At 52.8% G+C, this 13,212-nt stretch overlaps 2 protein-coding genes across 12 annotated transcripts in view; one reads left to right on the top strand and one right to left on the bottom strand.

Annotated features, from left to right (window-relative positions):
- Positions 1–1,441: 1,441 nt before the first annotated feature.
- Positions 1,442–7,817, top strand: tmx2b (thioredoxin-related transmembrane protein 2b). Its single transcript, XM_088642698.1, has 8 exons — positions 1,442–1,763; positions 2,662–2,722; positions 3,606–3,719; positions 4,176–4,252; positions 5,346–5,452; positions 5,674–5,739; positions 5,930–6,059; positions 6,294–7,817. The coding sequence occupies exons 1-8, from the start codon at positions 1,575–1,577 to the stop codon at positions 6,459–6,461; spliced, it is 912 nt and encodes a 303-aa protein (XP_088498824.1). The 5' UTR covers positions 1,442–1,574; the 3' UTR covers positions 6,462–7,817.
- A 434-nt stretch (positions 7,818–8,251) lies between these two features.
- LOC148657005 (palmitoyltransferase ZDHHC5-A-like) overlaps positions 8,252–13,212 on the bottom strand; it is a 31,067-nt gene continuing 26,106 nt past the window's right edge. For 10 of the 11 annotated variants that reach the window (XM_088642678.1, XM_088642679.1, XM_088642680.1 and 7 more), the window contains 2 exons: positions 11,992–12,995; positions 8,252–10,262 (listed from right to left, as the gene is read on the bottom strand). In XM_088642678.1, coding sequence (XP_088498804.1) covers positions 10,022–10,262; positions 11,992–12,995 — 1,245 coding nt within the window. In that variant the 3' untranslated portion in view covers positions 8,252–10,021. Of the gene's footprint in view, positions 10,263–11,966; positions 12,996–13,212 lie in introns of all 11 variants that reach the window. The other variant, XM_088642687.1, reaches the window with a different exon arrangement.

Genomic DNA, 13,212 nt, shown 5'->3' with positions numbered 1-13,212 from the left:
TGTAAAGAAGAAGCTCCCGTCCTGATTGGAGGATCTCCTCCAGTGCTGTCACTGCACTGGCTTCAACAACAACGCGGCTGGGGTGCTTGCTCCACACTCCCACCACCCTTTGTGTAAAGGAGCGTCTCCTCTCCTAACTGGAGGATTACATCCAGCTGTGTCTTGCAAGACGTTACTGTATCGGCTTCAACAGCTAGACTGTTGTTTGACACTCTCACCACTTTGTGGAAAGGGTCACAGGTGTCACACAAACAGAATTGATTTGTGAAGGTTTTGTCCTACTGCCCACCCACCAAACTCCTGTCCTGCTGGTCACTCAGCTGTTCCTTCTCCTCGTTCTCCTCCATTGCTGCCCGAACCGCAGTGCTCCCTCAGGGACTCAGCCATTTTCCCTTTCTCTGTCTCAGCACAGAGCTGCGGTCATGTCTGAATCGCCTTTTGTTTTTTACAGTAATTTCTTTGGTATTTTTGTGTATAACACTTCTTATTTGGTATTTTGACAGTAGGTGTCAAACCATGTATTTTGACTATGTGTCAAAACACCAGCACCTGCGGCTCCCAGCTGGCAGCCCCCTGGAGCCCCCTGGACCTCAACAGGAGGGAGCCTGGTCAGTACCTGGAGGGGAGACTCCTGGGAAAGCTAAGGCTGCTGCTGGAAGAGGTGTTAGTGGGGCCAGCAGGGGGCACTCACCCTGCAGTCTGTGTGGGTTCTAATGCCCCAGTATAATGACGGGGTCACTACACTGTAAAAAGGCGGTGTCCTTCAGGTGAGACATAAAACTGAGGTCCTGACTCTCTGTGGTCATCACAAAAACTCAAAAAGAGTAGGGGTGTTACCCTGGTGTCCTGGCCAGATTTCCCCTTGGCCTTTATCAGTCATGGCCTCCTTATAATCCCCATCTCTGAACTGGCTTCATCACTCTGCTCTCCTCCACACTGAGAGCTGGTGTGTGTGAGCAGACTGGAGCATCATCTAGGTGGGGCTGCACACTGGTGGTGGTAGGGATCCTCATTACCCGTAAAGAGCTCTGAGTGGAGTGTCCAGAAAAGTGCTATATAATAACAATAATCATACATTATTATTATAATGCTCGTATATAAGTGTATAGAATTGTTTATTTAGGTTTAAGCTTTTGTGTTAATTTGACTGTTTATGTTAACAGCCGACACCAAATTTAGAGGCGTACAGTTTCTCATCTTTACGGTACAATAAAAGGCTAATTTTACGTATCAATAAAGCTCATTCAAAAACTTCCCTTTTACAAGGGCCTTACAGTGTATGTCACAATGCCCGATCAACCGAAAAAGTCCTATCCCTTTGCACAGAAGAGTGACAGCTGTAATATCTAATAATATCCAAGATGTCTCCACAGCTAACCAATCCGATTACGCAAGAGGCGTGGCTTTATGTCTGATGTTTGTCCGCAGTGACCTCTCTTCACTTCCCCTTTAAATCTTCCCTGCGACCGCAGACTGTTATTATTTGTCGGCGGACAGACCTCTGTGTGCATGTTCGTCTGCACCAGCAATCCGCCGCATATATATAGTGGCACTCTTGTTTGAGAGTTATAAAAATGGCGTTACTTACTCCCCTCCTGGCGTTTCTGTATCACCTTCCCCGGGTGTACAAGTGGCTGCTCAAGCCGTATTATGTGGCGTCAGTGTTTTTGTCGGTGATTTTCTTGCTGGTGCGAAAGACGCCGGGGATCTGTGAGCACTTGTCTACCACCAGAGAGGACGGCAACTCCTGCGATTTCGACTGGGTGAGTCCAGGGTTGTGATTTTAGAGCAGGCCGGTACCTCCGCGACTGACCGGCTGGTAGAGAGAGACACTCGCCAGTGAGCTCAGGTGTTGGTCATAGGGCAAGTGGGGAGACAGAGGGCGAGGGGACTGTTAGGACAGGGAGAGTGTTGGAGAGGACGAGGAGAACCAGGGCTGGGGACCCTGAACTAACTGGACCGGGTCTGTCCAGGGCCAGGGGTGGGAACCCTGTACCAACTGGACAGGATCTCTCCAGGCCCAGTGCTCGGGACCCCTGTACTAACTGGACCGGGTCTCTCCAGGACCAGTGCACGGGACCCCTTGACTAACTGGACAGGATCTCTCCAGGACCAGTGCTCGGGACCCCTGTACTAACTGGACAGGATCTCTCAAGGCCCAGTGCTCGGGACCCCTGTACTAACTGGACAGGATCTCTCAAGGCCCAGGGCTGGAGACCCCTGTACTGTTTTGCACACAGCACTGGGGCAGCAGGCAGCTGGTGTGTCCGTTGGCCCTGATGTGTTTACTGTACACACAGGGGGAGAGGGGGCTGAGGGCGGCCACTGGCCTGGGGTGATGTAGGGTGAGGAGCTGCGGGAGGGTGCAGGTGGGGGTGGGAGGGAGTGTGGGGAGCAGTGGGAGAATGTGAGGTGCCGTGGGTGGGTGTGGGAGAGTGTGGGGAGCAGTGGGAGAATGTGAGGTGCCGTGGGTGGGTGTGGGGTGCTGTGGGAGAGTGTGCCGTGTGCCGTACCCCTCTGAGCAGCCTGTTGCACAGTTATGCTGTCGCTGCTGGGTGTTGGTTGTGTTGCGATTGGTAGTGGTAGCAATGGCTGCTGTGGGCTGGTGCGTGTCAGTGTGCTGTCCCTGTCGCCCTGACGTGCTGTGTGCTCTACCCCCAGAGGGAAGTGGAGATCCTCATGTTCCTCAGTGCCATCGTGATGATGAAGAACCGGAGAGCCAGTAAGACACTCCACAGCGGCGCTCGGACTCGGCTCCGGGCGCGTCCGGCTTTCTAGCAGCCTGAGCGCTCAGGCGCGCAGTGGGTCTGATTCTTTCACAAACTGCTGAAGTGTAACATGTGGAGCCTGGCTCTGAGGCGTTTGTAATGAACTGTCCCTTTAATGAAGTGTATTGTTTAAAAGCTGATTATTCAGCTTAAGGAACATCCTATCTGGTTGGTAGGAAAACCAGAAGGCATCAGGCCCTCAAGGAAGTGAGTCTGACACCCCTGTCCTGATGCATGCAAACCCCAAATAATGTACTGATGGCCAGTGGGCAACCGGTAGGTGGCGCCCTTCCCTCTAGACCAGAGTTTTCAAGCCAAGCCTCAGAATGGGGAACAGGAGCACTATGCTGTAGGACATGCTGTCATTCAGATGTTGACCCCAGTGTCCTGACTGAAAAGAGTAGGGGTGTTACCCCGGTGTCCTGACTGCTGGTCATTACAGACCCAGGACACTGTCAGTGAGAGTAGGGGCATTAACCCCAATGTCCTGACTACTGGTCTTTATACACATTTAGTTCAGAGGATGAGAAGTAAAACGGAGGTTCTGACTCTCTGTGGTCATTAAAAACCCCGGGGTGTTTCTTGAAAAGAGTAGGGGTGTTACCCCGGCGTCCTGGCCAGATTTTCCCCTGGCCCTTACTAGTCATGGCCTCCTAATAATTGTTTTGAATGCCTGTGTTCTTACATATGGGCTGTGCACACACTTGAAATACACATTCATTCAGTGTCAGCAGGGGCATACACGTGGTATATAGTGTATAATGTGTGTAGGTATAATATGCTATACACTCGCAGTTAAACCTGTTAACTGTGTTTAAAACCCTTTCTCTTCTCCAGTCACTGTGGAGCAGCACGTGGGGAACATCTTCCTGTTCAGTAAGGTGGCCAACGTCATCCTGTTCTTCAGACTGGACATCAGGATGGGCTTGCTGTACCTCACTTTGTGCATAGGTCAGTCAGATAGCTACTGTAGGTACTGCCGGTTCTAATACTCTAGAGCGTCCCCTCACTCTGTACAGGCAGGGTGGGGGAACTGCAGTTCAATAATCCTTATTAAACTGGAGCAAGTCAGTGGACCTGTACGCTGTGAATAATCACTCCAGGAATTATTACTAAGTAATATATATGGCTTATGTTTTTTATGCTAAGAGACTTCTATTTGCCGCCATTTTACTGCTGTGTATCTTACTGGAGCAGTTCAGGTGAAGCACCTGGCTCAACAGCGTCTCACTTGGGATTCGAACCCTCAACCTTCCACTTCCGAGTTGATTATGCTGCTCACAGCGCCTACTATTATAGCATATACAGTATTGTGGTTGTTGGCATTAATCCAGCAAAGATGTTGATGATGGGAGACCTACCAACACTAACTCTGCTACATGTTGTTCTTTGTGCTGTTTCGTCTAGTCTTCCTGATGACATGTAAACCTCCTCTCTACATGGGACCCGAGTATATCAAATACTTCAGCGACAAGACCATTGACGTGAGTGAGCACTCTCTCCTCTCGCACACCACACACTTCAGAGATCAGACCGCTGAATGAGAGTGAGCACCCTCTCTCTCCTCTCGCACACCGCACACTTCAGAGATCAGACCGCTGAACGAGAGTGAGCACTCTCTCCTCTCGCACACCACACACTTCAGAGATCAGACCGCTGAACGAGAGTGAGCACTCTCTCTCTCCTCTCGCACACCGCACACTTCAGAGATCAGACCGCTGAACGAGAGTGAGCACTCTCTCTCTCCTCTCGCACACCACACACTTCAGAGATCAGACCGCTGAACGAGAGTGAGCACTCTCTCTCTCCTCTCGCACACCGCACACTTCAGAGATCAGACCGCTGAACGAGAGTGAGCACTCTCTCTCTTCTCTCGCACACCGCACACTTCAGAGATCAGACCGCTGAACGAGAGTGAGCACTCTCTCTCTCCTCTCACACACCGCACACTTCAGAGATCAGACCGGTGAACGAGAGTGAGCACTCTCTCCTCTCACACACCACACACTTCAGAGATCAGACCGCTGAACGAGAGTGAGCACTCTCTCCTCTCGCACACCGCACACTTCAGAGATCAGACCGCTGAACGAGAGTGAGCACTCTCTCTCTCCTCTCACACACCGCACACTTCAGAGATCAGACCGCTGAACGAGAGTGAGCACTCTCTCTCTCCTCTCACACACCACACACTAGCTGCAGTGAGGACCCTGATCTGTAAGGCTAACTGGAGTGGGTTCTCTAATCTATAGGACTTTAACGGGGACACTTAGGTGCTCTGATCACCTATAGCTACATCCCCGAACTGGCCTGTCCTCCTAGCTCTGTCTCAGCCCTGGGTCTTCATGCTGGTTGGAGTCAGCTTAGCCTGCTGTCCTCCTGGGCTCCTGTTGCAGGTGAGCTGTCCAGTGAGTGACCTGGCACCTCTCTGCAGAGAGCAGCGGCTCTCTAGGAACTGGTGGTTTTATTCTGAACGCGGAGGCTCAGGGGCTCAGAGAGTTTTGTCAGTGCAGAGCCTTTGATTGGTGTTAACGAGTGCCGATTGCTGTGCTAACGAGCTTGTCGATTGGTTGGGGACAGGAGGAGCTGCAGAGAGACAGCCGGGTGACCTGGATCGTGGAGTTCTTCGCCAACTGGTCTCCGGAGTGCCAGTCTTTTGCCTCGGTCTACGCGGACCTGTCGCTCAAGTAAGACGCCACAGCGCCCCCCTCACTGTACAGGCACTCCTGGGAACTGCACATCCCTGTGGTGTCAGCTACAGCTCCGATATGGACACTGGCATGACAGTCACAGCATAGGATCAGTGCTGCTAATGGAAACATTCAAATTGTTGATCAAAATGTTAGTATATGAAACAATCTGTCCTCCACTTAAATGCTTGTTTTTCTTTCTCCTGTTTGTCTCTCAGGTATAATTGTGCAGGATTGAAGTTTGGGAAAGTTGATGTTGGCCGATATGGAGAAGTATCAAAGAAGTGAGTATATATGAGTAGTTTTAATGTACTGTATTAACCCCTCTCTCTCAGTGCAGTGTTAATGTCCTGTAGTGTCCAGTCAGTGTGTCTGGACTGTATTAACCCCTCTCTCTCAGTGCAGTGTTAATGTCCTGTAGTGTCCAGTCAGTGTGTCTGCACTGTATTAACCCCTCTCTCTCTGTGTGTCCAGGTATAAAGTCAGCACGTCTCCTCTGACAAAGCAGCTGCCCTCTCTCGTCCTGTTCCAGGGGGGGAAGGAGGTCATGAGGCGCCCCCAGATCGACAAGAAGGGGAGAGCCGTGTCCTGGAGCTTCACTGAGGTAAGAGAGGTCCAGGCACTAGCGGCTTCATGATCAGGAGGCTCTGAGTCCTGTGGCTCAGACTCCGTGTGTCACTCTTCAGGTAGATTCTGAGCCCAGTACCCCTGCAGGCCTGGCAGACTGGGCACCAGCGGGTCCTCTGGTGTTCGTCTCACTCCCCTTGGGTTCTGTTAAAGCACAGCTGCTCTGCATCCAAAGGCCCTGTGCACTTATGCGCTACTCTTATCCATCCAGGAGAACATTATCCGGGAGTTCAGTCTGAATGAGCTGTACCAGAAATCCAAGAAACTGTCGAAGAACCGGGAGGAGAAGCAGGAGACGCAGTTCCCCACAGTGCCAGAGGAGGGCGCCACAGAGACAGGGGAAGAGGGGGCGGAGACTGAGAGCAAGAAGGACAAGTAGAGCCCCTGTGTGATGACCTCACAAAGACTGGGTGGGATATGCAGATGGTTCTGGGGAGTGGGAAGGAGAGGAGCACCACTGAGATGGAACCTCTTGAACAGGAGAGGATGTTTTATTTCCTATTTTAAAACTTTTATTATTAGCTATGCTCTCCTATGTGAACAGACGTATTTTGTGTGATGTTTTTAAATTGAGTTGGTGAAATAAAATTTACTGTTGTCATCAAGGGCTCCAACCCTCTCCCACCCTACCCTGACTTGTTTTAAAGTGAAACAGGTTTTTGCTGCAGGGAGGGGATCTTTTTGGAGGGGATGAGAGGGTGAAGAGAGACTGGGATGGGAAGGGGGGTTGGAGCACAAGAGGGAGGCCAAACTTATTCTCTAGGTCTCTGCTTGAAATACTGCTGTGTACATTTGCCTGGGTCCTCGTGTTAAAGCCACTGCTGGCTCTCGCCTGTCTGTTACTCTGGGAGTCCAGTCCTGTGTCCTCGTCTCAAGACACACTGCTGCCTCTTGCCTGTCTGTGTTACTCTGGGAGTCCGGTCCTGTGTCCTCGTGTCAAGACACACTGCTGGCTCTCACCTGTCCGAGTCCAGGCCTGAAGCTCCATCTCCGAGTCTCCCCCGAGACCCCGGTCCTCAGCACAGATGACCAAGCAGCTCTTGCAGGGATCTGGACCCCTCCTGTAGCGCCTCGGCGATCGACCCCAGTCCAGGATGTGCCCCCTGTCGCAGATCTCTTGTGCATCGCCTTGCGAGTTGCTTTGCCCTGCTGCCGTTTCTTAGCTGTGGCCCCACTCCAGGAAGGAGGTCCTGGTATGTTTTGATTGAAACCATGCTCAATTGTAAGGGCAAAAACACTAATATTTTATTAGATCATGAATAGTTTGATTAGTTAAGAACATATTAGAACATAACTCATTAACTGAGTGTTCCTGTCTAATGCCTCCCAAAGTCACTGACAATGGAACATGAAGTATTAGAAGTGGTTTGTGGTTGATAAGAGGAGTTAAAGAAAAGAGAGGGATGATGAAGGGCGATGGTGGAAGGCAGCCGGTTGCTCCCCCCCAGGTATGCTGGGAGAGGCTAGCTCTTGGCCACCTTTCATCGCCCCCTTCCCAGCATCCTTTGTGACTTCAGCAGTCCAGTCTTAAAGGATTTTGTTTTTGCCATCTTTTCCAATATGCATTTTTCTAATTTATCACACTTTTTTTAGATTTTAGTCCTTGTTTAGCTTATAGCGCACAACAGGCTGCCAGCTCTTGTGATGTAGGCCAGGCTGTTTAATGTTAAGTGTGGATCAGGGGGAGAGGGGGAATAATTCTGTGGAAATTAAAACACTGTAACCCTGAAGAAAATGTGCAGCGTGGTTCTTTCTCCCTCCTTCTCTGCAGGTTAGGATGCAGGTGTGGCAGCTTGAATGAGGAGGAGGAGGATGGGTGTTGCTTCTCTAGCCTCTGTGCCATTTCAGGGCTGGTACTGGGATAGCATTGCCCACACCTTTCTGAATCCATTAAATGGTGTGCTGCAGAGAACTGATTTTTAAGTGTTTAATCTTTAAGTTGTCCACGGTCTACAGAAAGACACTGCTTGTGCCTGTAATCTGCATAGGATCAAGTCCTGGTAGGTAAAGGGATAGCTGCACTGGGACACAGTGCAGAAACCAGTGGTGGCAGTGGTGGACAAGGACCATTAACTGCTGGTGAAGTGGAAACATGCATCCTTACTCAGTAGAAATAGCCTCAGGGACGCAATAAGAAAGCAATGACAGAGATATCCAACACAGCTCCTCTTAAAATTCACTTCTTTAGACTCTTTATCTTTATTCAACCCTGGATAAATGATTAATAACCATTATTGTAGTTTTCTTGTCCCCCCTCACTCACGCCCCATGGGGCCCTGTTGACAGTCTTTACAGACGACGACCACATCGCCTGATTTTCTCTCGCTTCAGTCCGAATCCACACTCCGCCTGGGCAAGAGCTGGACTTCCATCATGGCTGCCCTAGCGTCAGTCAGCTTTGAATTGGGCAGGTCATTGGTGATCTTTGGTAGGACACACTTCCAGCGAGGCAACAGTGACCACTCTCTCACACCCACACACAGAGCCACGTCTAGAAACATAGCGCAGCTGCTCGTGCACTACGACTACCTGCACAGAAATCAGTGCTTGGCTTAACTACAAACCTCCCAGCAGCCCTCCTGATCCAGGTTCCCAGTGGCAACCAGTAAAGGCACTGGTTACTGGCGGTGGCTGGTGCCACACTGATGCTTGCGCTCCTACACGCAGGTCACTGCTCTGGAGTCACCACCCGCGCTCCTGCATACCGCTGTCGAGTCCCTCCAGCCGGGCGGGGGCCCTGTCCCTCCCAGAGAGACCCAGGCTGGCGCCAGCTCTCCCGCACGAATGGGAAAGGGCTGCTCCTTGTACCACACAGGGTGGCTCCCACAGTCCCTCTGGAGCAGCTCCACTCCTCCGCTCGGTCATACAGAAGGCCTGAACGAGCTGTGTTGAGACGGGCTTTCACGTGAGCCTGCACCGGGCTGGCGGCCACCAGGAAACAGAAGACCCTGGGCGACCACATGTCCACGTCACACAGGGCGACTCCTCCAGCAGCTCACACAGCACCCCGGTGTCAGAGCCAGACTGTCCGTTCCCCACGCCTGGCTTCAGCCTCCTCTTCCTCCTGCCCAGCCTGAGAAAGAGGACCCCAGACTTCCGCACCGGCGCACTGACCCGATGTCGCCACCCCCGAAACACCCCCGACCCCCTGACTGGCCTGCTTCAGCCGTCGATCCAGATGGACAAAGGGCTTGCTTTTGTTACTGTCCCTACTGAGGAGACGCTGCCAAAGGAGTTACATATTTATATAAAATATTTTTGTAAAAAATAAAAACAAAATCCTTCCCTGTAATCCATAGGTGATCGAATTCAAACCGTTTTAGAAAGTTCCTACTAATGGGTCTGTCCCGGGCCGGGCCGGCCGGGGAGCGAGCGTGGTCCGTGAGGAGTGCGCTCTCTGGAATAAAGTCCCGTCTCCATCCCCGCGGCCACCCGCTAGCCGAAAGGCCTGTTTGGACATTTGTCATCAAGTCACAGATTCGACACCGAGGCCTCGACAGCCCAGCCCTGGCGGCGAGCTCTCTCGGCTCTCTCCCACGCCGGCGCCGGCCGCAGAGGGAGAACGAGTGTCCTTGTCCGCCTTTGGTCCATGGAGGACAGAGTGCCGCCTCCAGGCGCCTCCGGGTCGCAGCCCTGGTCCGCCTGCTGTTCTGCCCCTGAATGAAACTGCAGGTCCGAATAAAACCGCACGCACTGCGTCCGTGAAGAAACCGTTTTTTTTTTCTCTGCTTAGTACAGTCTCATCAGTCAGTGCTCCCCTTCACCCCCTTCCTCAGCCTTGATCCTTGAGGAGGAGAGAAGTAAAGAAAAAACAAATTCCATCCCTCTGGCTTTCGCCCGGCTGCTGCTCTTCCATTTACAAGACTCTCTGTAGTAAGGGGGAGGAAGGCTCTAGAAGGGCTCCTTGCGCTGTGATTGGCAGGCCCACCTGTCCATCTCTCACACAGAGATCTCATAAGTGGTTCCTCCGACACCCGTCACCTTCTTCACTCCGCCCCCCTGCGGCCTGTGGGCTGGGCTGAGGGGAGCGCTGTGATTGGCCAGCCCTGGACCCTCCCTCGGCCGGGCAGTGGAGCCGACTGGGTGAGGCGGGGAGAGAGGGCGGGGCTGAGAGGAGGAGGAGGGGTGGGTCTTAGGCTGCCCATTGGACCTGCTGAAGGATTTCATCTGTATCTCGTCCCTGAGAAGAGAGGGGGGAGGAGGAGGGGCAGGAAGCAGATCACAGAGGAAAGGGGAGGAGAAAAGGAGGCAGAACAAGGCAGGTGGAGGAAATGGGGAACAAGGAAAGGCAAAGAAAGGATAAATGAAAACAGGAAGTCAAAAAATGATTAATTATACACATTGTTCAATTCACCAAGGAGGCAATGCAATTTTCTAGGTTGCAACAATATTCTCCAATGGAGCCTGTCCAGATTTAAATAAAACGTTAGAATAACGTACGCTAGGTGCGAAGGGAGAGTGGAACAAGCTGCTCAGCCCTGTTGTTGAAGCCGATAACCTGGCTTCTTTCAACAAGCTGCAGAATCAATCTGAGAATCTCATCAACTCCCCAACGGGCTGAATGGCTTCCCAATGGGTGAACCACCTCACTATCTTAGAAGACACCAGTCCATCGCTGGGCGCGCAGAAATGCATACAATTTAACCTTAATAATTTCAGATGAACCCAGCTAGCAGATCTTCAGAAGGCAGGGTACTGGAGTACCTAGAGAAAACCCCATGTGAACATGCAAGCTCCGTGGAGAAGGTGTGCACTCATTGGTCATATTTATTATTGTACAAGTGCTCTTATGACATCCTAAAAAAAAAGGTTCTTGAAAAATCAATACTAAACCTAGGTTTGAACAGCCTCTTTTTGATAATTAACCTTAGTTATTATCTTACTATTTTGGGCACTGTCCTGGGTGAACACAGAACCTGAGAGCTGAGACAGCACTGTGCCACCCTTGCAGACAAGAATAACGAGTGAGAACCAGCACTGTCCCACCCTACAGACAGCCAAGGGTCTGTGGATTAGAGAAAGAACCCCGACTCCGGATTCAGGCTCAGGTAATAACTGTACCGACGGAAATCACAAAACCACCTATACATGCTTTAGCATGGACCCTGTATTTCAGAATGCACTATCAGTTATAATTGTGTTAATGTAAGGTTTCAATAAAGGGCTTCAGACAGCAGGGAACCATTTCCTCTCCCAGTATAGTACAGCCCCCCTCCTGCACCAGCGGCCCTCCTAGGAGACACACAGCCCCCTCCTGCACCAGCTGCCCCACCTGGGAGACACACAGCCCCCTCCTGCACCAGCTGCCCCACCTGGGAGACACACAGCCCCCTCCTGCACCAGCTGCCCCACCTGGGAGACACACAGCCCCTCCTGTACCAGCAGCCCCACCTGGGGGAGAGACAGCCCCCTCCTGCGGGTCAGCACCCCTACTCTCACTGACAGTGTCCTGGGTCTGTAATGACCAGCAGTCAGGACACTGGGGTCAGCACCCCTACTCTCACTGACAGTGTCCTGGGTCTGTAATGGGTCCATGAATATTTTCACCCTGATTTTATCTCTTTACTTTGCTATCTCCAATAGTATTGTTTAGCAGCTGCTGTTAAATTACATACGAGACAGCAGCTAACAAAATATAGCACACCTTTAACTAGTGCAGAATTAGTTTTATTTCAATCCCTGGCAGAAACGGCAACTGTACTTCTGATATTAGTAACAGTAATACGCTACCAACACTGCAAATAACATACAACATACAGAAGAAAATGGATGCACATACAAACATAAAACAAGAAGGAAAGGCTGTTAAAAACACATAGGAAAAGAATTTATTAGAAGAAGGACAAAAACACAGTAAAAGAGGAAGAATAAAGGAGACACTCACAGAGAAGAGGAGCTGCGTTACTCACTTCGGAGCGCGGATGACACCACTGCCGCCCCCTGCTGCCTTGGTGCGGTACTGCGCCTCCGTGCTGGACAAGCTGCTGCCCACTATTGGCTTGTGGCGGTACTGCACTTCAGTTGAGGCAGCGCTGCTGTAGGAGAGGGATTTGCCCAAGGGAGGAGGCGCCGATGGGCCAGTGTGGGCGGAGAGGGAAGAGTGGGCAGGTGGTGCCGGGGGCTGTAAATCCGGGGAGCCTAAGGAGCGTATACGGACAGAGGGGGGGTGATGGTGCAGGTGGGCCCCTGAGCCATCGGACAGAAGCGGGGGGCGGCTGTAGCGCGGGTGGTGGCGGGGGTGGGCTTGAGAAAAGGTGTCGTGCTCCTGCAGCAACCTCTCCCGCTCCGGAGGGGGGCTTCCGGAGGCGGCCCTCAGGTAAGGCTTCTGGGGAGGGGGAGAGGAGGCGGCGGAGGAGGAGGAGCCAGGCGGCGGGGGAGAGGTCGAGGACAGCAGCAGGGAGGAGGACTGGTGCAGCTCGGCCTCGCGCTGGTGGGCGATCTGGGCCGAGAGGAAAGGCGAGCTGTAACCCACCACTGGCGGCGGGGGCTTCTGGTGAGGCAGGCCGGGGGGGGACAGCTCGGGGGCGGCGGACTCGAACTCGGGGCTCTCGGAGGGCGTCAGCAGGCTGTCGTATGAGAGGCTCCCGTTCCGGGGCGTCTGGTTGGCCAGGCTCTTGTAGCTCGTGGACGTGGTGCCTTCCGAGTGCAAGGTGCCCAGTGCATTGTGGGCCGTGTGGGTGGAGCGCAGGCTGGAAGAGCGGGACGCCCCCCCTGAATGGACCACAGGGTCCGTGAAGGAGGGGTAGGAGCGGCCCCCGAGGGAGTAGCCCGGGATGCCTGCCGCGCCCCCAGCTCCCAAACCCGGGCCCCCTCCTCCGCCTCCTCCATCCAGGCTGGGCTCGGAGCGGTAGCTGGGGTGCTGGCTGGACTCCAGGATGGAGGGCGGCTCTTGCAGGCTGTCGCCCCGGCTCATCTGGGACAGAGAGAGAGAGAGAGAGAGAGAGAGAGAGAGAGAGAGAGAGAGAGAGAGAGAGAGAGAGAGAGAGAGAGAGAGAGAGAGAGAGAGAGAGAGAGAGAGAGAGAGACACGGAGGGAGGGTCACTATCACTGCGACCTCTCCGCCGTGTCGGCAACACCGCCCACACAAGACGAGAGAGGGCTGGGAGGAGACAGGACAGACACACGGGACT

The sequence above is a fragment of the Lepisosteus platostomus genome, chromosome 8, assembly GCF_059453375.1.
Source record: "Lepisosteus platostomus isolate fLepPlt1 chromosome 8, fLepPlt1.hap1, whole genome shotgun sequence".
NCBI lineage: Eukaryota > Metazoa > Chordata > Actinopteri > Semionotiformes > Lepisosteidae > Lepisosteus > Lepisosteus platostomus.
Note: the sequence above shows the minus strand (reverse complement) of the source record. Positions and strands in the feature narration are given on the sequence as shown.